At 49.0% G+C, this 25549-nt stretch overlaps 2 protein-coding genes across 4 annotated transcripts in view; one reads left to right on the top strand and one right to left on the bottom strand.

Annotated features, from left to right (window-relative positions):
* The first annotated feature begins 585 nt into the window (after positions 1-585).
* ZNHIT3 (zinc finger HIT-type containing 3) lies at positions 586-9741 on the top strand. 3 transcript variants are annotated; one of them, XM_077968504.1, is made up of 5 exons: positions 586-722; positions 845-876; positions 6744-6830; positions 7897-7943; positions 9147-9741. In XM_077968504.1, exons 1-4 carry the CDS (start codon positions 637-639, stop codon positions 7932-7934), a joined length of 243 nt encoding a protein of 80 aa, XP_077824630.1. In that variant the 5' UTR covers positions 586-636; the 3' UTR covers positions 7935-7943; positions 9147-9741.
* MYO19 (myosin XIX) overlaps positions 9558-25549 on the bottom strand; it is a 42963-nt gene continuing 26971 nt past the window's right edge. Inside the window, 15 exon segments of the mRNA XM_015119450.3 lie at positions 9558-10213; positions 10216-10335; positions 12485-12781; positions 13294-13379; positions 15161-15290; positions 15400-15566; positions 17409-17512; positions 18256-18326; positions 19900-20007; positions 21059-21211; positions 21567-21743; positions 22005-22118; positions 22409-22530; positions 23657-23730; positions 25336-25507. Of these exon segments, the coding sequence (XP_014974936.3) occupies positions 10058-10213; positions 10216-10335; positions 12485-12781; positions 13294-13379; positions 15161-15290; positions 15400-15566; positions 17409-17512; positions 18256-18326; positions 19900-20007; positions 21059-21211; positions 21567-21743; positions 22005-22118; positions 22409-22530; positions 23657-23730; positions 25336-25507 (2051 nt within the window). The 3' untranslated portion in view covers positions 9558-10057.

Genomic DNA, 25549 nt, shown 5'->3' with positions numbered 1-25549 from the left:
ACAGAGACGACTTCTTCATTAGAAGATCCCGGGGGGTCCCCAGCACTGAAGGGCTCACAGTTGGAGCTCAGACATTTGCCAGTGGTCAGGCTCATCTTTCTTTCCCCAGTGAAAAATGGCCTAGGTTGGGAAGGGCAGGTTCCTGTCTACTGCGTGATCCAACCGATTCTGGTTCGCCCAGTGTCTGGACTCGTCCTTTGCCAAAAATAAGCAGATGAGATGGGCGGACGAACTCCAATGTCCCTGCAAGATTCAGGAAGTCCAAGCCAGAAAGTAAAGGACGTTTACTTCCATGCATTGTTTTCTTTTTTACATGCGGGGCAACACACCTGGACAGTGTCGATGACTTGGTCCAAGCCACACGGCCGCACAGGGACAGGGACAGGGCTACACAAGTTCTTCGACGCTGTGACGTGATCAAGGAAAACTGGGAAGCAGCTACTAGTTGCACATCGAGTATATCGACGCTCTACTTACGAGGACTGGAACAGTGAGCAGGATCGGTCCATTGCTTTTGCCTGCCTGCTGAGTGCTGATTGGTCCTCGTTTAGGAAACGGAAAAGGGGCGTGCACGCGGGCGCGGCTGCGTGAGAGGCGCGCGCGGCGGCGCGGGAAGCAGTCTCCTTCACTAAGACCATGGCGTCGCTCAGATGTAGCACCGTCGTCTGCGTGATCTGCTTGGAGAAGCCCAAATACCGCTGTCCGGCCTGCCGCGTGCCCTAGTGAGCGGGGAGGTCGCGGGGTCTGGGGGTGCGGGTGTCCGGCCACGGCGGGAGGGCGGACAGCCGCTGGAGGGGCCGCGGGCCCTCGGGGCTGACGCGGCCTGTGGCTTCTGTTGTTACAGCTGCTCTGTAGCCTGCTTCCGGAAGCACAAAGGTGAGTCCCCGTCCCCGCCAGCCCTCGGCCCCCTCCTCGCGCGGGTAGCCCCCACGTCCAGCCTCCGTCTTGGGGGCGTGGACCCTTGGGCTGCGCTTCTTTCTCCGCCTCGGGTCTCCGTGGGTTCTGCAGGAACCTCGCTTCCTCTGACTTGGTCCCTGGTGTCATAGGCCTCTCCCTGTGTGTCGGACAGTTCCCTCTGTTGTCCCTCTCTGTAATCGCTCTCACGGTTTTGAACAGTCAGTAGCCTTTCTTCTACCCCGCCCCTCCTTCTGCGTGCTACTCTTCTTACTTAGAAATAGTTACCGATTGCTTTTCCCACCGAGGTCTACCCTAGCAGTTTCTTTCTCAGTATTCTGGTGTAGCCCCTTACCATTTTGGCTGAAACTGCGCAAGTTTAACAATATTTTCACTCGTGTAAATAATGTCTTGTTAGAAACAAAGAGGTAAGTCCATGTACAACACAAGGAGAAGTCCTTGACTTGTTAAGAGAAAAAAAGAACCAAGTAAGTTCTGTGTATGTGAACACACTTTTGTACCGTTAAAAAGAAGTGACCTGGCCGGGCGCGGTGGCTCACGCCTGTGATCCCAGCACTTTGAGAGGCCAAGGCGGGTGGATCACCTGAGCCCAGGAGTTCGAGACCAGCCTGGTCAACATGGTGAAAACGCGTCTCTACTAAAAATACAAAAATTAGCCGGGCATGGTGGCGCGCGCCAGCTACCCAGGAGGCTGAGGCAGGAGAATCGCTTGAACCCGGGAGGTGGAGGTTGCAGTGAGCCGAGATTGCACCACTGCACTCCAGCCTGGGCGACAGAGCGAGACTCAGTCTGAAAAAAAAAAAAAAAAAAAAAAGTTTGATGTAGGCGGGGCGCGGTGGGTCACGCCTATAATCCCAGCACTTTGGGAGGCTGAGGTGTGCGGATCACTTGAGCTCAGGAGTTTGAGACCAGCCTGGGCAACATGGTGAAACCCTGTCTGTATAAACAAACAAAAAAAGCCAGGCGTGGCAGTCTGCGCCAGTGGTCCCAGCTACTCAGGAGGCAGAGGTGGGAAGATCGCTTGAGCCCGCAAGGAGAAGGCTGCAGTGAGCCAAGATCGCACCACTGCATTCCAGACTGGGAGACAGCAAGACTCTGTCTCAAAAAAAAAAAAAAAAAAGTTTGACGTAGATTCTTTCAGCTTATTTCCACTCTTGTACCAATATATCGAACTTTTTTTTTAGCTTTTAGAATCTCAGCAGTGAGACTGTACTCAACATCCTCATTTGATTTTATATGTTGGGCACTTTTCAAAACGTAGTGCATACAGGCCGAGCGCAATGGCTCACGCCGGTAATCCCAGCACTTTGGGAGGCCAAGGTGGGTGGATCACCTGAGGTCAGGAGTTTGACACCAGCCTGGCCAACATGATGAAACCACATCTCTACTAAAACAAAAATGAGCTGGGTGTGGAGGCGCGCGCCTGTGATCCCAGCTACTCAAGAGACTGAGGCAGGAGAATTGCTTAAACCATGGAGACGAAGGTTGCAGTGAGCCGAGACTGCATCACTGCACTCCATCCTGGGCAACAGAGTGAGACTGCGTCTCAAAAAAAGTAAAAATTAAAAAAATTAAAAACAAAAACTAGTGCATACAAGTTCTAGCTCACTGATTTAAAGGACTCATTATATAGTTGATACGACCATTATTTATATAAAGCTTCCTATTGGTAGATTTTTCTTTTTAATATTTGTTTTTAGTTGACACATAATTGCACACAATATGAGTTACAATGTGATATTTCAATACCTGTATACAATGTGTAAGGATCAAATAGGGTAGTTAGCATGTTCATCACCCCAAATAATCATTATTTCTTCATGTTGGGAACATTCACAATCCTCTCTTCAGCTATTTGAAAGTATAAATTGCTGCCAGCATGGTCACACTAAGGTGCTGTGTAACACTAGAACTTACTCCTCCTATCTGGCTGTAATTTTATATCGATTAGCCAACTTCTCCCTAGCCCCCTACCCTCTACTCTTTCCAGCCTCTAGTTACCACTATTCTACTCTCTACTTCTGTGAAATCAACTTGCTTAGCATCCACATGTTAACAAGAACATCTTTCTGTGCCTGGCTTATTTCACTTAACACGATGTCATCTGGTCTTATCCACGTTGCTGCAAGTGACAGGATTTCATGGTTTTTTATGGCTAATATCCAGTGTGTATATGTACCACATTTCTTTATCCATCTGTTGGTGGATCCTTAGGTTGATTCCATGTCTTGACTGTTGGGACTAGCAGTAAACACGGGAGTGCAGGTATCTCTTCGGCGGACTGATTTAATTTCCTTTGGATATATACGCAGTAGTGGGATTTCTGGATCATATGGTAGTTCTATTCATAGTTTTTTTAGGAACCTCCATGCTGTTTTCCATAATGACTATACCAATTTACATTCCCAGTAACAGTGCAGTGTATAGGAGTTCCCTTTTCTCCACATCTTTGCCAACATGTTATTTTTTTTCTTTTTGATAATAGCCATTCTTACTTTGGTGAGATGATATCTCATTGTGGTCTTGACTTGCATGTCCCTAATGATTAGTGATATTGAACATTTTTTCATGTACTTGTTGGCCATTTGTATGTCGTCTTTTGAGAAGTATCTGTTTGGGCCATTTGTCCATTTTTATTTTTTTTGAGATGGAGTCTCACTCTTGTCGCTCAGGCTGGAGTACAGTGGCACAATTTCTGCTTATTGCAACCTCCGCTTCCCGGGGTTCAGGCGATTCTCCTGTCTCAGCCTCCAGAGTAGCTGGGATTACAGGTGCCTGCCACTATTCCTGGCTGATTTTTGTATTTTTAGTAGAGACGAGGTTTTACCATGTTGGCCAGGCTGGTCTTGAACGCTTGACCTCAGGTGATTGACCTGCCTTGGCCTCCCAAAGGGCTGGGATTACAGGTGTGAGCCACCACACCCGGCCCATTTGTCCACTTAAATTTTTTTTTTTTTTTTTTTTTGCTGTTGAGCTCCTTGTGTATTCTAGATATTAACCGTTTGTCAAGTGAATATTTTGCAAATATTTTCTCCCATCCTATAGGTTGTCTCTTCACTCTGTTGTTTCCTTTGTTGTACAGAAGCTTTTTTGTGTAATAGAATTCCGTTTGCCTAGTTTTGCTTTTGTTGCCTGTGTTTTTGAGATTTTATTCATAAGATCTTTGCCTAGACCAAAGTCCTGAAGCATTTCCCCTGTGTTTTCTTGTAGTAGTTTCATAGTTTCAGGTCTTACATTTAGGTCTTTAATCCATTTTGATGTTTATATATGGTGACAGATAAGGATCTAGTTTCATTCTTCTGCATATGGTTATCCTTACAGGTATCCTATTTTTCCAGTACCATTTATTGAAGAGTGCTTTTTTCCCAGTATATGGTCTTGGTGCCTTTGTGAAAAGTCAGTTGGCTGTAAATGTGTGAATTTATATCTGGGTTCTCTATTCTGTTCCATTGATCTATGTGTCTATTTTTATGCTAGTACCATGCTGTTTTAGATATTATAGCTTTGTAGTATATTTCGAGGCCAAGTAGTGGTGATGCCTCCAGCCTTGTTCTGTTTGCTCAGGATTGCTTTGGCTCTTGGGGATCTTCTGTGGTTCCATATTTATTTTAGAATTTTTTTTTTTTAGTTTCTGTGAACAGTGTCATTGGTATTTTGATAGGGATTGTATTGACTCTGTAGATTACTTTGGGTAGTATGGTCATTTTAATATTTATTTTTCTTATTGGTGGATATTTACATTAATTTTGCCTTTGTTGCTGCTATAGGCAGTGTTAAAGTATTTAATAAAGAATAATTTTTTATCAGAAATTTCTAATAGCCACATCTGTTGTACACTTTTCATTTGTCTTTTTATTTTTATTTTTTTGCAACAGTCTTGCTCTGTCACCCAGGCTGGAGTGCAGTGGTGCTCACTATAGCCTTGACTTCCTGGGCACAGGCAATCCTCCTACCTCAGCCTCCCAAGTAGTTGGGACTACAGGCATGCGCCACCATGCCTGGCTTATTTATTTTTAATTTTAATTTTTGTGGAGATGAAGTCTTACTGTATTGCCTGGGCTAGTCTTGAATTCCTGGGCTCAAGTGATCCTTCCACTTTGGCCTCCCAAAGCGTTGGGATTACAGACGTGAGGTACCCGTGTCTAGCCTGTCATCTTTCTTGATTCCTATGAATATCTGCTGTGTTTGGCTTTTTCTTTCTTGATATTCTCCTTTGGAGGCTGGGAAGATACCGCTCTGTGGTATTCTTTCCTCCCTTTCTCGTCCTAACCAGGCCTGACCCTGTTCTAGCCTCTGAGGTCAGATGAGATAGGGTGCATTCCGGGTGGCATAGCTGTAGATTCTCCTTGTTTCTTCTTTTTGAGACAGGGTCTTGCTCTTTTGCCCAGGATGGAGTGCAGTGGCGTGATCACAGCTCATTGCACCCTTGGCCTCTTGGGCCCAAGTGGCCTTCCCACCTTAGCCTCCTGAGTAATGGAGACAAACTTTATCTATTTTTCGTAGAGACAGGATCTCAGTGTGTTGCCCAGGCTGGTCTTAGACTCCTGGGCTTAAGCAGTCCTCCTGCCTCGACCTCCCAAATTGCTGGGATTACAGGCAGGAACCACTGTGCCCAGTCCTCCCTTTTGCTAGATCTCTCCCTTGAAATTTGGTCCTTGACTTTTATTCCTAGGTAGGTGGTCTCTCTTTTACTTTAAAAATTTTTTTTTTTTTCTTGCTGACATGCAAATCTTTAGCTCCAGCCTCTTTTTGAGCCCCTTAGACACAAATGTATTTTGGGATCAGGTACAACTCAGAAAATTCACCTCTTCTCCAGTCCCTCCTGGTGTGTTCCTTACACGTATAGCACAGCTGTAAAGTTAGACCTGGATTCTAAAATCTGCCTCTGCTACTTACTAGCTGTGGACACCAATGGACAAGTTTATTACAAGAAAATTTAATCCTTTCATCTGTAAGTGGAATTAATAGTCTCCATGTCATAGGGGCTTTCTAAAGGTTCATTGAGCCACTATGTATCTCACTGTGTACCTGGCACAGTGCTTGGCACTCAGTCACTGGCAGCTGTTGTAACTGCCACCTACCTGACCAGAACCTTTACGTAGCATATTGTCAAATCTACATTTTAAGTCTCTACAATCTGGTCCTGCCTTTATGTCCTCAGAATCCTTTCCTGTGACTTCATGCTCTGTTGATTCTCTGTCACCCAGGCTGGAGTGCAGTGGCACAATCACAGCTCACTGCAGCCTTGACATACTGGGCTTAAGTGATCTCCCTGCCTCAGCCTCCCAGGTAGCTGAGACCACATGCATGCACCACCATGCTTGGATGATTTTTTTTTATTTTTTGTAGAGGCATAGTCTTGCTAGGTTGCCCAGGCTGGTTTCAAACTCCTGGGCTCAAGTGATCCTCCCACCTTGGCCTCCGAGTGTTAGGATTACAGATGTGAGCCAGCACAGCTGGCCTTCTGTTGACTTTGTAAGTTCTTTGGTTGTTTTTTCTCTAGTTTTATCCCATCTGGTATCTGGTTTATAGCAGCTATTTCAAACACCCCAGTTAATTGTGGTGAGAATCTTGTAAGATTCGGCAGGGTAGGGAGGATGGGGACAAGTTCTTGGGGTGCATGAATGAGCCCTGCTTTCTCAGCCTGCTGGCAATTTTCCTTAACCTCCCTCTTGCTTTGATCTCTCACTTCTTTCACATTCCTGGGCACCCACCCACATCCCTTACCCCAGACACTTGCTTCCTACCTAGATGCTAGCTTGGTGGGGAGGTGCAGCCTTGTTGCTGAAATGGAGGTAATGTGGGCCTGGGATTTGTGTCTTTTTCAGAACAGTGCAACCCTGAAGCTCGTCCTGTTGAGAAAAAAATAAGATCAGCTCTTCCTACCAAAACCATAAAGCCTGTGGAAAACAAAGGTGGGTTGGTTGACTTCAAACAAATCTACAAGGGACTTCACATAGAAAAAGTTGAAAGGAAGGAAAAGGGGAGACTGGAGCTGGTCAGGGAATCCAGAACAAGAGCTTCGTTGGGAAACAACAGCTTTCTTAGCCCTGAGCATCAGGAGTGGGGCTATGTCATCATGGGTGATGTTGAGGCAACAGCCTGAAAGCAGTATTCAGGAGAAGAAAAATGGGCGGAAGACAGAGATGAGAAAGGCCATGGCTGTGGTTTGGGGGTTTGTGGTGGGCCCTGCTGGCAGGAGCCTTCTCTAGCCCACAGCTGCTGGTCTCCCTCCATGAATCTGGCTGGGGCTGTCAGTTCACCTGAGCTCAGCCCAGGCAGGAGGCTTTCTTTGTCCTAGATCATCTCGCTGCTGCTGGGGGTTCAGAGCTCATAGCAGTAGTGGGCTGTCGACCTATCCGTCCAGCCATCTAAATGTTCTTTAATACCTCCTGGGTGTCATGCACCATGCCAGGCTCTGAAAGCAGCCCCTCTGGTGCCACCAAAGAGGTATTGAACATTCACTCCAAAGGCATGGCCCATTTTTGCCCTTTGAGAAATTTCCAGGTTGGGTTCAGGCAATGCCAGCAGTTTCTGCCCATGCTGAAAGCACAGGAGATTCTGCTTGACTGTTTTTTACAGAGCATCCAGTTAATTGGCCCATCACAGGGTTGGAGCCAGGTAGAGGTGGGGATGGGTAATAAGTTATTAGACAGCCAGGGTCTAAGCCTAAAGACCACAGGACCACATATACAAGTAAGGATGTGAACACTAGGGTGCATTTGTTAAAATCACCAATTCTTTCACTTAGCCTCCCTCTTCTAAAAAAGGGGTGTTAGTATAGTCACAAACTCCGGAGAAGAGGATTTTTGTCTGTACCTGCTTGAATACCCCTATCACTATTACATGTGTGTGCATACATTTTTATCCTGTTGAAGTAGTTGTTAAAATCTGGTGCCCAGGCCTCTTTTTTAGTCATGAGCCGTTGACTGTTTTGTATTCCTTAGATGATGATGACTCTATAGCTGATTTTCTCAATAGTGATGAGGAAGAAGACAGAGTTTCTTTGCAGAATTTAAAGAATTTAGGTAAGTCTGTGCTGTGCTTGTTTGTCAGTGGTTGAGATACATTTACTGTGTTATAAGGATTGTGATTTTTTTTAAAGTTATTAAATCCTTGAATAAGTATGGCATGCAGGGCCCTTACTATCTAGCAACATAATTCTGTAAACATAAGGGTGTCACACCTCCCAGCCTGCCCACACCATTCCTTCTGCCTGGAATCCTGCTGGTCTTGCAGGTTGGCAAAATTTTGCTCCTCCTTCAAGGCTTGTTTCAAGTTTGCTTTGCTCAGCTAAGCTTTTCTTGACCTTTTGTGTCTCTTTCAGAATTAGGCACTTTTTTGGTTTCCCATAGCAACTTGGACTTACTAGTAATAAATCACTGTTACATTTTATGGTAATTTATCTCTCACATACCGATTTGTACAGCAGGGACCTGTATTCCCAGATTCCCAGTGCTCAGTTCACAATCCAGCCTTTAACTCAAACAGGTTATCACATGATTTAAGGGGAAACAGGTATTGCCATTTTTGTAGCAAGCATTGCTTATTCAGTCCTTAAAACATTGTTACATGTGTATGGTGTGTTAATTTCATTCTTCCCATGTCACAGAATCATGTTAAAAGGTTATGCTTTGCACTTAGTCTCATGGTTATGATTAGACTGAGTTTGAAGCTGAGCCTAGTAATAGGTGTGAACAATTTTATAGACTGTAAAGTACCATGCAGGTATTATTGTTGGTTCCCTGCTACTGGTCCTGCTGCACGCCGAATCACATGCCTAGACATCAGAGTATTTCGTATAGCTGTCTTCACCACTGGCAACTTGTATGGCTAGAAGGAAATCATGCCAGCAGCTTAATGCTATTATTAGCTTTTTGATTGTGCTGATAAAGCATTTTTTTCTTAGCTGAAGTGGCACGAAGTTACAATATTTACAAAGATACCAAGAACTAGTATCTGTTACTGCATTTAATGTGGAAATAGTTTGATATGCTGATCTCACCTTTCATTTTATAGAGGTGGTATCTCGCCATGTTGCCCAGGCTGGTCTTGAACTTCTGAGCTCAAGCGATTTTGCCCACCTTGACCTCCCTAATTGCTGGTATTACAGACAGGAGCCACCACGCCTGGCTAAGTTTTATTACACTTGAAATATTTCTTCACTTTTCAGCCATCTCCATGTTTTCCCACTTGAACTCAGATTGGCTTTTTTTCTTGTTAATTTTTAGGGAAATCTGCAACATTAAGAAGCTTATTGCTCAATCCACACCTCAGGCAGTTGATGGTCAACCTCGATCAGGGGGAAGACAAAGCAAAGCTCATGAGAGCCTACATGCAAGAGCCCTTGTTTGTGGAGTTTGCAGACTGCTGTTTAGGAATTGTGGAGCCATCCCAGAATGAGGATTCTTAAGATGGATTATTGTGCTGCTTGCTCAAACGTGTGCTTGACTCCCAGAACCTGCCTGCTCCCTCTCTCAGGAGACCAGCTAGCGTGGGGGGCCCCAGGCAGAAGAGGTTTCCAGGATGCAGACTAGGTTATACAGGCCTTTACCGGCATTGATGTGGCTCATGTTTCAGGCAGACGTGGGGCCCTTAAGGTGGCAAGTCCTTTATGGAGAAAAAACTTGACATTCAGATGGTTGTTTTTAAATGTTTTACTTTTGGTACAGTTGATAGACATAAATGGTATCAAGCTTTACACTTCATATGGAGTTAAACTTGGTCAGTGTTACTAAATAAAATCAGGATGTGATTCTACCGTACATTGCATTATTCATAATTGTTTGAAATTACATTAAATAAATCAACTTATTAAATACTAAAGTTTTGTTCCTTTTTAAAGGAAATAACCACAAAATTTTCCCCAGCCCAAATTCCAGCGCCAATTTTAGGCCAACTTTGGTTGTTTTCTTCCAAAAGTGCTTATGTGGAACTGGGGTCCCCACTGTAGTGACAGTCAGTCATGACTGCTGCTGGAATGTGAATGCATGATCTGTGAAGGTAGTGAAACGTGGCCCTGATGTTTCTTAACCCTGGTTTGCTAACTACCAGCCCTGACACCATCCGTGCTTGATGTAGCCTGGAGCCCCAGGCCCACTGATGCACTGGGCATGGGGCCCTGGCTTGAAGGCTGGAGCCGTTACTGTTGTTCATGTGCATTTGGAGCACTGTGGGAACAGTCTGGCAGCTGTGTGCTGATTAAATGTCTTTGGCAAGGCAGCTGGCAGGAAAAGGCCTTGTGGAAACAAAGGCACCAAGGATCACCCAGCCCAGTGAAGGCAGAAGAGGTCACATGTGGATCAACCTGTGTCTTTCCAGCAGAATCTGATTAAAGCCTGTAACGCTGTAGGGCGAAGGTTCAGGGCAGATGTCAGCATAGCGCAGTGGAGACTTTCTGCAGTGAAACTTTATCGATCCCTAGAGGGGAGAGAGAGCTGCAGCTTTAGCCCCAGTTCCTGGGAATGCCAAAGCCTAACAGAACCCCACACAGCAGATGCTAGAAATGCAAGGAGGTATGGACAAGTACTAGTAATTGGGGGCCACAGCAGGATTAAAATAGCGTTACATCCACTCAGTGTGAGACAGATGAGGAAACCCTAGGAGGCGCTCCCTAAGAGGAATGTCTGTCACATTCCTATGACTGCTTAAAGCCGGAAGAACAAAACATTTACCCTTCTGTTTAGCAGGCCTGTGTGTTTTCATGGGAGATTTCATTCAGATTAAGGCCTATAGTAATTCCTCTGAATGGAAATTCGGCGTTTCCTTCTGCCTTGTCATTTCACTTACTCCTTGCTGTGACTCCATGCAGTAGGTTGAGTATTAGCCCATTTTATAGACAGACTCCGAGAAAATGTGTCTTAGCCAAGATCATCCAGTGAATGGGGCAGAACCAGGACCCAGACCCTGGAGTTCTACCTCCCAGTGCAACACACTTTCACCTTTCCTCGGCCACTTTATTTCTATGAGGCCTGGCTTACTGGGGTGACTCACAAAGCCCTGAGTGACACTGACTTCCTGAGTGTGCTGGCTGACTTTTCCCTGGATGCAAACAGCTGGGCACGGTGGCTCACACCTGCAATCCCAGCACTTTGGGAGGGCAAGGCAGGCGGACCGCTTGAAGTCAGGAGTTTGAGACCAGCCTGGCCAATATGGCGAAACCCTGTCTCTATTAAAAACACAAAAAAAATACAGCCAGGTGTGGTGGCACATGCCCTGTAGTCCCAGCTATTCGGGACGCTGAGGCAGGAGAATCACTTAAACCCACTGCACTCCATCCTGGGCAACAGAGTGAGACTCCATCTCAAAAAATTAACATGAAAAAAGACCCACAGAGAACTTGGACCACTGACCCTGCCTGTCATTTCCTCAGCTAGAAAAGGAGAAAAACCAAGCAATACAGTTAGAGGAAAACATGGTGCCAAATCCAGTGCCATTTGAGGTAACCAACTGATCACAACCGAAGTTGTGATGTGGGACTAACTAGATTATTTGCTCTCAAGTCTTGGGTAGTTTCTTTTTTGCTCCGTCTCATGAATTTTTCCTCTTTTCTGTAACTGACCTATTATTACCCTAAGTCAAACTTTTTTTTTTTTTTTTTTTTACACGGACTCTTGTCCGACAGGCTGGAGTGCAGTGGCATAATCTTGGCTCACTGCAATCTCTGCCTCCCAGGTTCAAGCAATTCTCATGCCTCAGCTTCCCGAGTAGCTGGGACTACAGGCGCCGGCCACTACACCCAACTAATTTTCGTATTTTTAGTAGAGACAGGGTTTCACCATGTTGGCCAGGCTGGCCTTGAACTCCCGACCTCAGGTGATCCACCTGCCTCGGCTTCCCAAAGTGCTGAGATTACAGGTGTGAGCCACCACTCCAGGCCCTAAACCGAACTTTAACCACCTCCTGTTCCTGACTCATCTAGAGCCTTGGTTCTCAGTGTGGTTCATGGAGCATCAGCATCAGCTGGGAGCTTGCTAGAAACGCAGCACTGCATTTGGAAATGGGACTAAGAGAAGATTTAGTGATGCTGAAATAATTAGAAGCACTTTTTAGAAAGATAAAGGGCTCTGGAAGATTCCCAGTTATAACAAAGTAAATAATCCAAACCTGCAGTTGGTTGGGACGTGTAGGCCTCTGGTTTACCCAGTAGGGTTAGGGAGGGATCTTTTTTTTTTTTTTGAGACGGAGTCTTGCTTTGTCGCCCAGGCTGGAGTGCAGTGGCCGGATCTCTGCTCACTGCAAGCTCCGCCTCCCGGGTTTATGCCATTCTCCTGCCTCAGCCTCCCGAGTAGCTGGGACTACAGGCGCCCGCCACCTCGCCCAGCTAGGTTTTTTGTATTTTTTCGTAGAGACGGGGTTTCACCGTGTTAGCCAGGATGGTCTCGATCTCCTGACCTTGTGATCCGCCCGTCTCAGCCTCCCAAAGTGCTGGGATTATAGGCTTGAGCCACCGCGCCCGGCCAGGGACGGATCTTGTCCCAGCCTCAGTCCCACTCCCACTGTGAACTTGTAGGCTTTGGTCCTACTGTTCTCAGGAACAAAGCTGTCATGGCCATCACATACAACGTACCTGAGGCAGTGCTCGGATGGATGTGACACCAGCCTGGTCTTGTTGTGCTGTCTGGACAGAGTAGCTACTGGGGCTGCCCCTGGGGAGGTGGAGGCAGGCCCAGACCACTAATTTCCTCTGAAAGCTGCTTACACCCATTGCTGTATTGGCCAGGACCAGTCCCAGGGGCCAGAGGCGGATTATTGCCTCCAGGAACCTTGTCTGCAGCGGCGAGGTGCTCAAGGAACAGGGAGCTTGAGAGAAGTGTTTTTCTTCCACACCATCCAGTTCTTTAGCAGCAAGGTAGGCCATTCTGATCTTAAAAAGCAAACATCCCTTTATAGCTTTAGATTTATCTAGCCCTCTTAGCAGAAAATGGAAATCAAAACTATCTTTAACAAATCATGTTAACAAGGTGAACTGAAGGCACCTGGTTGTGAACAGCTGGCTGCCCTGAACCAAACTGGTTCCATATGGCACAAGTCTATACACCCCAGGCAACTGTGCTTAGGCCTTACATATGCTACTTGAAAACAAAAAAATAGCCCATTGAGATATAACTGATATGCCATAAAACCCAGTCTTCTAAAGTGTACATTCCAGAGTTTGGTATATTCCCAGAGTTGTTTACACCACTCTTTACCTTCATAACCACCCTGCAGGGTAGGTGTTACTGTGCCCACCGCATACACAAGGAATATGAGGCTCACATGTGAACAACCTGCCCAAGGCCACCTGCATTACAGTGGCAGAGCCAGCATTCCCACTTGGGTCCATCTGGTCCCTAAAACTGATCCACTGCCCACCCCGACTTCTTGGGTCTTACTTACTCTCCACTTCTGCCACGCGTGCTTGATGACTGTGGCAGCTGCATGTAGCCTCTGGATGTGTTTCCGAGTTAACCAGGAACGAATGGCTAAGAGGTTCGCCCAGAAACAGGAGAGATAATAAAGGAGCCGTTAGAGCTGTCAGTGACCTGGCTGCAGCAGCACCACAGTTGCTGTCAAACTTTCAAATATGTATTTTTTTTTCAATAAATGACTACCTTGTGCTACAGATAACGTTCTGAAGTCAGTACATAAGGCAAAATTGGCTTTTAAACATTCCTTACACTGCCCACACACTTGGATACACCTACACAATACAGTGAAGGGGCACTGGGGAGCCTGGACTGGCTGAGGGCCCAGCAGTCACTTCCCGTCTCAGGCTTGGTCCAGGTCAGCACCCAGGGAATGGGAGGGGTCTGGATTGTCTGTGCCTTTAAAAATTGGCTTTTTTTTTTTTTTTTTTAAATCCTCAGTTGAATTTGGTCGCTTTATACATCCCTGATCTCACATCACCATATACCCAAACACTGATATAATTAATAGATGGTGGTAATTTTTATTCCCTTCTCTACAATTTCAGCATATTCTTTTTGTTTTTTTTTTTTTGAGACAGGGTCTTGCCCAGGCTGGAGTGCAGTGGCACGAACAGCTTATTGTAGCCTCAGTAAGGCCGTAGCTTCAATCTTCCAGGCTCAAGCGATCCTCTTGCCTCAGCCTCTGGAGTAACTGGGACCAGGGCACGTGCCACCAAGCACAGTTAATTGTTATTTTATTTTTTTTGAGACAGAGTCTTGCTCTGTCACCCAGGCTGGAGTGCAATGGTGCAATCTCAGCTCACTGCAACCTCTGCCTCCTGGGGTGAGGTGATTCTCCTGCCTCAGCCTCCTGAGTAGCTAGGATTACAGGTGTGTACTACCACACTTAGCTAATTTTTGTATTTTTAGTAGATACAGGGTTTTGCCATGTTGGCCAGGCTGGTCTCAAACTCCTGACCTCAAATGATCTGCCTGCCTTGGACTGCCAAAGTGCTGGGATTACAGGTGTGAGCCTCCACGTCCAGCCATTTTTTTTTTTTTTTTGTAGAGATGAGGCCTCCCTATGTTGCCCAGGCTGGTCTCAAATTCCTGGGCTCAAGTGATACTCCCACCTCAGCCTCCCAAAGTGCTGGGATTACAAGAGCGAACTATTGTGCCCAGCTTCCTTATATAATTTTTAATGCCTACACACACAGAAACACACCTTACAAGGATGGCATCACCCTAAATATGTAGTTTGGCATCTAGGTATGAATATCATTTTGGAAGTGGTTCTCCATTAAATTTATAATAGTCTTCAAAAACACTTAGTTGCATCATAGGGACAGTCCAGTCCCTCATTTGGCTATGACATCACCACTGTTAGATATTTGGGTTCTTTCTAACACTTTTCCTTTTCAAAATAAGACCACTATGAACATGGTGGTTAATACATCTTTTCATTTGATGAACTCCTTTTGGTTTTTACCTTCTCCTTAAATTCATTTAAGCCCTAGAGCCCAGCAGGTAATGGTTTGAGTTGTCATAAAGGGAAAAAAAAGTTGGCCTAAACAGCTGTCAGGGTCTGAGAAAGAGGAATTAAAGACGACGTTTAGCCTCCACTTCTTCCAGAGTACCTTTGTTTATGGAGTGACTTGGTTTCCATTGAACTGGAGAGACATTATGGGTGAGAGGGATAGGGAATCTGAATCCCAGCACACCACAGGGACGTGCCATCCATCTCTTCAGGCTGGGACATAGCTTCAGGAGATGGGGACTCGACGAGCCATGTTTCAAAGGAAACCAACATCCTGTGGAGTCTGTGTGCAGTGCTGACAGGTGACCTGCCCACCTACCTGCCTGGATGAGCATGGCGGCTCGCCGCTGCCGCGCCTGCTTTCGGTGCCGGTGTCGCCTCCAGCCACCCTGGATGCAGCGGGCACACTGCTCCAGCACCTGGGCACGCCCGCATTCCAGAAGCTCCAGCTGGGAGAAAAGGCATCCACTGAGGGCAGCCTCTTCTCCCCCTGCCCCATCCTGCTGAGGAGAGCACACAGCTGGCCTCTGTAACCTCCTCATCCCCAAACCAGCTCACCATGGAATCAGTAATGAACACCTTGGTCCTGCCACAGTGCATGGGGGCTGGCATGGCCTCAGCCGAGTCACCAGGTGTGGCTGCTGCCTGAGTTAGGACCGGCAGAGTGTGGAGAATGTCCTGGATGAGAGGTTCAAGCATGGCTTCCTCGCTGTGTGGACACCATTCTGGGGGAGGGAGATGGCCCTATCAGTGCATGGTCGTCTCTGCATGCCTCTGTGGCCTGAAGAAACCGGCTTTGGCCTCCCTAGCACTCTACAGGTCTCTTTCCTGCTGTTCTTGGCTCTAGCCATTTTTTCCTTGTTCTTTTGGAGGAAGCCACCAACAGCCCCTCTATTGTCCCTCAGGGCACTGGCTGTTCCGTGGAGCCTTGGAATACCCACTTGCGCCTGTGTGTCCTGGGGTGTCCTACAACCTCTACTGCCGTGAGTCCCTTTGGGCAGGCTGGCAAAGGGTACCTGACACCTGGAAGGGTGACTCCTTCTAAGCTTGGATTCCCAGGCTGCTCAGCCAGCATTTGTTTCCAAGGCCACAAATGTACATCCTGAGGGCCAAACAGGGCAGCTAGGCCACTCCCTCAGCCCCAACCCCTCACTCCCCACCATGTATGGGAAAAGGGAGATGCACTCCCAGCCCTTAGTTTGGGAATCTTCTATTGCAAATAAAAAGAATAAATTAAAAAATAAATTTTAAAAAATCCCAGCCCTGAAAAGGTCCCGCGTCCCACTGCCTGCCCTCCCGCAGCTCACAGGGCTTACTCCTGGAGAGGGAGGATTTACCTGAGGACTCTGACCACCTTAGCTGCCCAGTGCCTCTCTGGAGACAGAGGCTGCCAAAGGAGACACGACAGATGAGAAACAGCAGCAAAATCAACCAGGGGCCAGAAGGGCTTTGGGCAAGAGACATGGAACAGGACAGCATGGAGAGGGAGAAGAAAGGAGAAAGGGTGAAAGGAAAGTGAAAACTGCCCAGGAGGGGAGGAAACAAAGCAGGATTGCCCCCGTGGCTGTGAGAGGCCCAGGGTAAGGCTGGGTGGGAGGGGCAGTGGTGCTGGGCTGGGGTCCTGCCGAGGTGGGGCCCCCCGGCAGCCTGTCCTTGGCCTGTTCTCCCTCTGCCTGTGTCTGGGTCCCGTGGCTCCCACAGCCTCAGTTTTATCTGCATGCTAACAACCCCCATATGAGGGCCTCCAGCTCTTTCCCTCGAGACTAAAGCCTGCCCAAGTGCCTTGCAGACTTCTGCAATGGACAAGTCACCCACGCCCAGGCTCTTGAGCCTCCCTGAACCTCTCTTCCTCTTGCTTTTCCCTACTGCCCAGGCTAAGTTAATTTACTCTTTTCCTCTCCCTCTACATTCTAGTCAAGCCCCTACCAAGACTGACCAGTTTCTTCGAACAAACATTTCCTGACTGTGCCCACATTTCTTGTTTCTCTCTACTGGGGCAACTTTGCAGCCTCACTCCCACGGCCCTCCATGGCACCCCCAGAGTGGGCTCCAGAAAGTGTGAGGCTGATAGAGTCATTTGCTCCCTCCCCTGCAGTGCCTGCTCATGTGCCCAGAGAATAAAGTCCAGATTCCTTGATGGAGCCCTACCTGCCACTCCAGCCTCACCTGCCCCAGTTCTCTGCCTCAATGAACCAGCAACACAGATCGGGAGGAATTCCTCATACCCACACTGCTGCCTCAAGCCTCCGGGCTTTTGTTCAGATTACATCTGTCATGTGGACCACCCATCACCTGGCTAATCCAATTTATTCCCAGATACTGCCTCCTCCAGGAAGCCTTCCCCAATTCACAACTCCCCAGCACCACCCAAAGCATCCTGCTCATAGCTCTGCCTTTCCACTTTCCATAGTATTTGTCTTTTCTGAATCTGTTTCCCCCACTGAACCAAAACCAGTGCTGTGTTTTATTCACCAGTAAGCCCCAGCCCCTAGCCCTGAGACAGGGCACAGGGTAGATGCTCAGTAAACTGTGGTTGCACAAATGACTAACACATGGGTCCCACTCACCAGGGAGCCCTTTGGCAGTATATGGGCTGTGGGGGCCAGAGGATGTGTGAGGACGAAGCCTTCTCAGTAACTTGTATCGTTCTACAAAGTTTTGGTGAGAGATCCTGGAAGCCAAAGCAGGCAGAAGGAGAGAATTACTTCATCTGTGAGCCAGGTACATGGCTCAGGGCTAAACGGAAGTTATTCTATTTAATCTGCTCAACAAAACAGCATGGTGCTGCCCTCCCTGAGTATCCCCACTGAATGTGAATGTGGTTTTGGAGCGATTTCTAGGATCACTTGGTCGGAAGCCCATAAAGACCATTTAAAATGGGCTCTCCCTGCTGCCTTGGTCTACCAACACAAAGCATCTCTTGTGTTAGTAGGGGATCTGTGGGCTGCCTCCCTCCAAAGGGGCTGACAGGCCTCTCCCCAAACTACTGGACCACTCCTATGATGCAGACATGCTTGGCCACATCTCCCCTCTGACCTCTCCGACCCCACAGTCTCCTCTGCTTTCCCCAGATCTCCCTGCTACCCATCAAGGCAACACTTCTCAAACAGCTGATGGCATCTGATATCTGCACTTCCTCCCAATTGTTTGTCAGCCCTCCTGAGTCTGGCTTCTGTCCCCAACATTGTACCAATGTGGCTTCGTCACAGTCATCAGCGGGTACAAAATAGTGCACAATAAGTGAATGGATAAATGAATGGATGCTGCTCCCTAGTTCCCGGTTGACTTTTACAGACCAGCCTCTTTCTCTTCATCTTCACATCTCACTTTGGGTTGTGCAGGCTCTTGCCCCATGAGAGTCCCGAGCGCCACTCTGCACTGGCCCTGCGCTGTGCCGTGATCGAGCCCACTCACCGGATGGGGAAGCCAGCAGCACTGATATGGATGGTCTCCACGAGGCCACAGGCCTCCAGCTGGCTCAGGACCTGCGTGGGTGGGGAGACAGGATAGGCACCTGCAGCACGGGGCCAGCAGGCCAGAAATGCCATTCCTCTCAGCCCTTCTTAGGCCCTGGCCAGTGCTGAGCTGCAGGCTCTCCCAAGGCTTGGCTAATCGAGGGACCTTGAAAACAAATCTCCCTGCAAGGAAGGGTCCTGGTGGTCCCAAGTCCCCCTCATTCAATGTGTGGCTTCTGATACAACTGAGGCAAGTGCTGTCCCGTCTCTGTCTCACCCTGCCCTCAGTGTAGTCTCACTACTACACAGCCCAGCCCAGGCAAATTTCCAGTTTGGATTGTTTTCATTGTTTGCAGGCATTAGAGGGTGGTTCACAGCTGAGAGGCAGGGAAGATTATACTATAAAGATTCTTCGCCAGGCGCGGTGGCTCAAGCCTGTAATCCCAGCACTTTGGGAGGCCGAGACGGGCGGATCACGAGGTCAGGAGATCGAGACCATCCTGGCTAACCTGGTGAAACCCCGTCTCTACTAAAAAATACAAAAAACTAGCCGAGCGAGGTGGCGGGCGCCTGTAGTCCCAGCTACTTGGGAGGCTGAGGCAGGAGAATGGCGTGAACCCGGGGAGGAGGAGCTTGCAGTGAGCTAAGATCTGGCCACTGCACTCCAGCCTGGGCGACAGAGCAAGACTCCATCTCAAAAAAAAAAAAAAAAAAAAAAAAAAAGATTCTTCTATGACCTGAACCCAGGTCTTTACCACAGAGCTAAGCTGTCCTGGCTACAAACCCAAAGGCCACATCTACCAGGCCACACCTTCAGCAGGGCCCAGCATTCACCCCTTATCCACATCCCTCAGAACCTGGAACCCCAAGAAAAGGGCAGTTGCTGGCTAGAATGCTTTTGTTAGATTAGAAAAAACTAATACCAGCTGAGTGCAGTGGCTCACGCCTGTAATCCTAGCACTGTGGGAGGCTGAGGCAGGCAAATGACCTGAGATCAGGAGTTCGAGACCAGCCTGGCTAACATGGTGAAACCCCATCTCTACTAAAAAGACAAAATTTAGCCGGGTGTGGTGATGTGTACCTGTAATCCCAGCTATTTGGGAGACCGAGGCAGGAGAATCACTTGAACTCGGGAGGTGGAAGTTGCAGTGAGCGGAGACTGTACCACTGCACTCCAGCCTGGGTGACAGTGAGGCTCGGTGTCAAAAAACCAAAAAAAAAAAAAGAAAAAGAAAAAGAAAAAAACGATACCTCCAGTGAGAAACAGCTACACTGTATGAGGACTGTATGGTGATGCAGACTTTCAGCTTATCACAAGAGACACCCATTCCTCTACGCAGCTTCAGTCTCTCATCAGGGTACAAGGCTCGAAGAACAAGATGCACTGGAACTTGCCTCCTGGCTAGGCTACCATGCACAGACTATACAACCATACATGCTTGCCCTGCCACAGCAAGGGATATGGGTCCTCTCTCATGTCAGGCCTGCCTGGAGGGACCACCTTTGTTCACTCCATTTGGAGCAGATGTCCTGCCCTGCATCTCTCCAGGGCCTTGGCCAGATGGGGCTTGGTGCAAAGCAGCTTTGGCCCGGTGTTAATTACCTCCTCTTGGACGAAGGTCTGTGCCTGGCCCTGGCTGTTGGGCTTGATGCAGCGAATGTAATGGGGCGTGGTGCTGTGTAGGACCTGCAGAAGCTGCTCCAGTGAGGCCTGCAGATGAGAGACCATGGGGTTAGGCAGGGAGAGGGGTTGCCCAGGGCCATCAGCTGGGCTCTGGTTAGTAACTACATCAAATGCCTCCAGTGGGCTTGGAACTTTCAGGATCCTGAGACCAGGAATCTCCTGTGCAGGGATGACTGTTGCAGGCTCTCAATGAGCGGGCTCAAAGCACATTCCTCTCCCGACTTCCCATGCTCCTCACCTCTGTCTTCAGGGACCCTTCTAAACCTGTGACCCTCCCTGACTGGTCTCCCTGAATCCAATCTCCTCCTCCTTCCCCTCCCCGCTTCTCCCCAGAGCAATCTTCTTAGGAAAGAACGATCTCAAAACTCCCTGCCATTCATTCAGCAACAACTGTTATCATTCAGCTCATCCTGTGTGCCGCAGGCTGTGCCACAGGCTGCCTGCTGCCATGTCAGAGCTCAGTCCAATGGGCCACACATGTTGGATGAACACCCTTGGGGGTGTGTCTGAGGCTGGGTAGGAAGGTGCTAATCAAACCTGGTTTTCTGTGTGCCTCCTCAAGGAGGTGGTGATAGAGCTAAAGTCTGAAGGATGAGAAGGACTAAACTAGGAAAAGGGGCGTGGAGGATGGGAGTGAGGTGGAGCTGATGGGGCAGTGGTCAAGAGTATCCCAGGAAGGTGGGGTGGTACATGCAAGGGCTGAGGAGCGGTAGAAAGCAGACAATGTGAGAGAAGTGAGCGAGGGTAGGGTTAGAGCAGGAAGCTAGATAGCTGGGGATAAGCCAGGTCAAAGAAGCTCATGTAGCTGATCCTCTGCCCATGAGCACCCCACTGGCAGAGGGTGAGAGGCTGCATAGTGCCCCCATGGGCCCCTAGGCTTCCCATCATATACCTGATAGCCTATTTGTCTACTGTTTCTGTCTTCCACACTGAAGTATAAACTCCAGGGAACTGGGACCACATCTACTTGACTTGTCACTGCTCCCCAGCAAACAGCACCGATCCTGGCAGGTGCTCAATAAATATTCGTGAGACTGCAGAGTGAAGCAAGCACCTCCCATCAGCACATTAGACCCACCTTGAACTTGGATACCACGGTCAACACAGGGTTCCTGCTCTGGCCAGAGGATTCCTCCTGGGTCTTCTCTTTGGGGTTAGTAGGAAACAGCCCCATGAGCAGGGGGTCCTGGGATTGCTGCAGGAGCCTGGTCAGCTCAGGTGGGACAGGGTCCTGTTGAGAAATGGCAAGAGCAGCAGGTGAGGGCAGGTGGAGCTTCTGTCCAGAGCCATCCACTGCCCACCCAAGCCGCAGATGACAGGGCTTCCAGGTAGGACAGGGCCCAAGTCCAAGAGAAGGTCCCCGGGACGACCAGAGACCTGGAGACCCAGTCTAACAAGGGTGATCTCCAGGAAGGTCATGCTTGATTAGTGGAGACCTCAGGCAGGTGGGCCCAAGATGGTGATTCTGGATTCTGGGAGGAGGTTCAGGAGAGAAAGGACTCACGACGGGAAACTACTATGTCTGCATAGCAAAGACCCAGCATCTCGTTTCTCACAGGCCCCACAGGGCACGGCCCAGCCCGTACCTTGTTTTTCTCCACCAGGCCTGCTGTGTGGTACCGCACAGGCCCCGCATAATGCACCACAATGAAGCTGGGCTCTCGGCTGAGCTTATTGTGGCCCAGGCAGGGGCTACCTGCTAGGGCAGTCTCAATGCGTGTCTGGAGCTGGGCTGCGCTGCTTGGTCTATTGAGGCGGCATTCCTGTGGGATGGGAACAAGGGGTCAGCCACCAAAACGACAGTGTCTCACCACAACCCTCACTGTCCCCACCCTGTGGCCCCCATGACAGCAGACATCACACAGGCATCATAGTGTCCCTACCAGGGAGGAAATATAGCAGTTAGCAGATCTATTTGGCAAACTGGGAGGAGAGAGGCACAGAGAGGAAACAGGATAATCACGAAGGCTCCAGAAAACCCAAAGGCCAACTCTGGTGCTTGGCTCATTAGCTGACCTCCCCACCTCATTTATGAGGGAGCAGATGCTGATGGGGCTCCCCTCAATGAGATCCAAACAGGCCTGGTTGTCCTGGTAGTTGACGAATGACCACTCCAGGCCCTCAACTGCATATTCCTCCTAAAGAACAAGGTGGGATGGGGTGGGAGAAGGCAGCTGTGGTCTGATGTCCTGAGGAGCCACCCACGGCTGGCCTCGGTACCACAGCATATTCCAGAACAGCATCAAATAAACAAAAGTATATCAAAACATTACATTGTACTCCGTATGTGCAATTATTATTAATCAGTTAAAAATAAAATAAGAAGGAACAAAAGGCTTCTAATCAGAACCTGGACTGGGGTTGGAAGGTCAGGAAGGGATTGAGGATCCAAAAGAAGGACCTGCCCCCTGCTCACCCCATCCCTCACCTGCTGGGCCCTTAGGTAGTGAGCCACAAAGTGCTGCTGCAGCTTCTCATTGGCGTAGTTGATGCACAACTGTTCCAGACTGTTGTCAGGAAATGACTCAAATCCATACACATCCAGCAGGCCTGGGAGGATGGCAGAGAACCCATGGGGCCACTGCAAGGAGCAGATGGCGGATAGGGGACCAAGGAACCCAGGGTGCCTGGGCCCCTGCCAATGCCTTATACTTGGCAGCCTGGGCATGAGGCTGAGTGAGCATGACATCCGTGGTGGGCAGAACATACCTTCCCCATGCTCTACCCAAGGTGGCTCCCATCTCCACCCCATTCCCCTGTAGAACTCAGAGCAGGCAGGAAACCCAAATGAAGTGTGAAGATAGCACAGAGCATTGGGCCCATTTTTGAGTCTGAATTTTCTGGTTCTGATAGGCACCTCCTGTGAGGAAACCAGGTTCCAGGCAACATTTTGTGTTAAATCTAGTTTGGAGGGCATTGGTCTCACCAGCCAATTTGGTGCCTAGAATTCAACCATTCCATGAGCAAACTGCACTGGTACCTTTAAGCTTTACTTCATCCTATAACTGACTGTCCCACCTAGAGTTATAACCGTGTTGACCTCCCTCAGTCATGTCCTCTAAGTCCCTTCTTTTTTTTCCCCCTGAGATAGGGTCTTGCTCTGTTGCCCAGGCTGGAGTGCAGTGGTGTCATCACAGCTCACAGAAGCCTTAAACTCTTAGGCTAAAGTGATCCTCCCACCTCGGTCTCCTGAGTAGCTGGGACTACAAGCATGTAGCACCATGCCTGGCTAACTCTTCTGAGACGGGGTCTTGCTATATTGCCCAGGCTGGTCTCCAACTTCTGGCCTCCAGTGATCCTCCTGCTTTGGCCTCCCAAAATGTTGGGATTACAGATGTGAGCCACTGTGCCAGCCTCCAAAGTCCCTCTAATTCAGCTCTTTCCTCCATCCCCCACTACTCTCCTGCAATTAAAGCTGGGTCTCTGGGGAGAAAAAGGGCTCTTTCAGATAAGGCACTGTTGAGCCTGTCTGGAGAGTTATGGACTGCTCAGATGCGGGTGCAAGAGAGCAGAGATCTTGCCCTATGCTGGCAGGCAGATGCAAGAGGAGACACGGATACAAAAAAGGGAAAGGAGCTGCCCAGAGTCACACAGTGGATCCAGCGCTCCTGCCTCTCCATCCAGAGCTTTATTGCTCTTTTTCTGGAGTGCTCCCAGCACAGTGAGCCCTTGCTACCTATGAAAGTGGTCCATGAGTTGGTGTCTGCACAGATGCTGCTGTTGATCACTGATACCAGCCAGTCAAACAGCCTGTTGGGGGAAGAAAGTGGACTCTGGTGAGAGAGGGTCTGGCTGAGTCAAAGGGGTGGTAAAATTGCTCCCCCAGTCAGGGTGCTACAACCTGGAGGGCCCTTGTATTCTGAGCCTGACAGGTCAGAGGCCAAATCTTCTCCTCTTGCTTCCAGCCCATCACGTCTTGACCTACTACAGATGAAGGCTATGGGCATGCATGTTCCCAGGTACACACAAACCTGGCATGTCCTTCTGGGAAGATTGAGCACAGGACAAGCTCAACTCCTAGGCTGGGCAGGGAATGGGTCTACATCAGTCACATGGTTCGAGACCCAGTTAGTGTCTTGGGAAGGGGCAGATGGGCCTGGGTGTGGTTTGTAAATAACTGAGTTCATTGAACACCCCTGCAAAACTCTACCTGTGGAGCCCAGAGCTCAAGGCCCCACCATAGCCCCCGATGCAGTTCTGCCCAAGTGGGCCCCCAGTCCTGAGGTCAACAATGGCATCCTCCACTCTAGAACCGGCCCCAGCCCAGAGAAGATGAGGCTACCACACAAGATGCTGACACGTACAACACTATACAGGGGTTTCTTCCTCACAATTTTACTTAAAGTAATTGCTCTGCAACTTTTTTCACTTCAGTAAATAAACTGGCTCTTTTTGCAACAGGGGCTGTGCAAACATCTTGTGGTCAGAAGCTCACTCTATCTGTGTTCATCACACTTTATCTGCTCATCTTGTAGTGACTTGTAGGCAAAGGCTTTAAAAGTCTTTGACCTCAAATTGTGACCTGAAATTAGCTTTGAGGCAGTGGTAACTAGTCTCTTGCTGAAATGGATTTAATCTGGCCCCAGGTGCCCTGGGCCATTTTCAACTCAGACGATCTTGTTCCCCCAGCAGAGCTTCTCAGGCTCTTGGCTCTTTGTGGCATTTATGAAAGCAGGGGACCCTCTCCTCAGAAAGGTGCCCAAGGTCTCATGTGCATATGCACACACATATACCCATTCTGGCTCATCTCAGAGGATTATAGGCCCCTGAAGCCCTTAGAAGGCCTGCTGAAGAATCTCAGAACTCAAAGGGAGAAATCATCCTTAACCACATGGCCAGAGGGTGGAGGTACTCATGTAACCTACCAGAAAAGGGCAGGACCCCACCTCCACCACTATGCTACAGGCTGTGGGATGAGCTTCTGGCTTTACCACAATCTGTCAAACTCCTAGGTGATGTACAAGGGCACAGGGAGGGACAGAGAGGCCCATTCATCCAAGGATCTGAAGATGGAACTGCGAAAGTACTAGATCACCTTTGGGGCCTACTTTGCCAGCAGAGAGCTGAGGCTTTCTTCACCTTGCTGAGGCTAAAGCAAGCTCCTGAACTTTAATAATGAGCTGAATCCTGGTCAGGAATGTAGCAACTTTCCCACTCAGAAAGAGGCCACAGGCGCTGCTTGGGGAATACCTGGGAGCCGTGCCCTGCTGTGTCCAGGGGTTTGAGGAGCAGGGAGAGGAACCAGTCTGTCTTATCCCCCACCCTGGGCCTGTGCCTATTGCCTGATGTTGTCTGGCCCAAACCCGGACAGGAAGAGCACCTGTTGGGAGGGCAGAGGCCAGAGTAACTGCTCACCGCGCGTAGATTAGTTTGGCCAGGCAGTCTCTGCGGGTGTCACACTCGGCTCGGGGGCAGGGCTTCCGGAACACCTGCTGCTGCCTTCCTGCCCTGATGGTTCTAATCTGCACCGTCTCCAGCAGCACGTCCTCCGGGAGCCCCAGCAGCAACGATGCCGTCCTGACAGAGCCTGGGAGGGGCGAATCCTCTTTAGGCAAATCACTCTCCATCC

The sequence above is a fragment of the Macaca mulatta genome, chromosome 16, assembly GCF_049350105.2.
Source record: "Macaca mulatta isolate MMU2019108-1 chromosome 16, T2T-MMU8v2.0, whole genome shotgun sequence".
NCBI lineage: Eukaryota > Metazoa > Chordata > Mammalia > Primates > Cercopithecidae > Macaca > Macaca mulatta.
Note: the sequence above shows the minus strand (reverse complement) of the source record. Positions and strands in the feature narration are given on the sequence as shown.

Bases quoted from the DNA above. Each gene is read 5' to 3' on its own strand.
- ZNHIT3 (XM_077968503.1), top strand. From the start codon at position 637: ATGGCGTCGCTCAGATGTAGCACCGTCGTCTGCGTGATCTGCTTGGAG. The intron at 723-844 runs GTGAGCGGGGAG...CTGTTGTTACAG, and splicing joins CCGGCCTGCCGCGTGCCCTA to CTGCTCTGTAGCCTGCTTCC. The intron at 877-9,146 runs GTGAGTCCCCGT...GTTAATTTTTAG, and splicing joins CTGCTTCCGGAAGCACAAAG to GGAAATCTGCAACATTAAGA.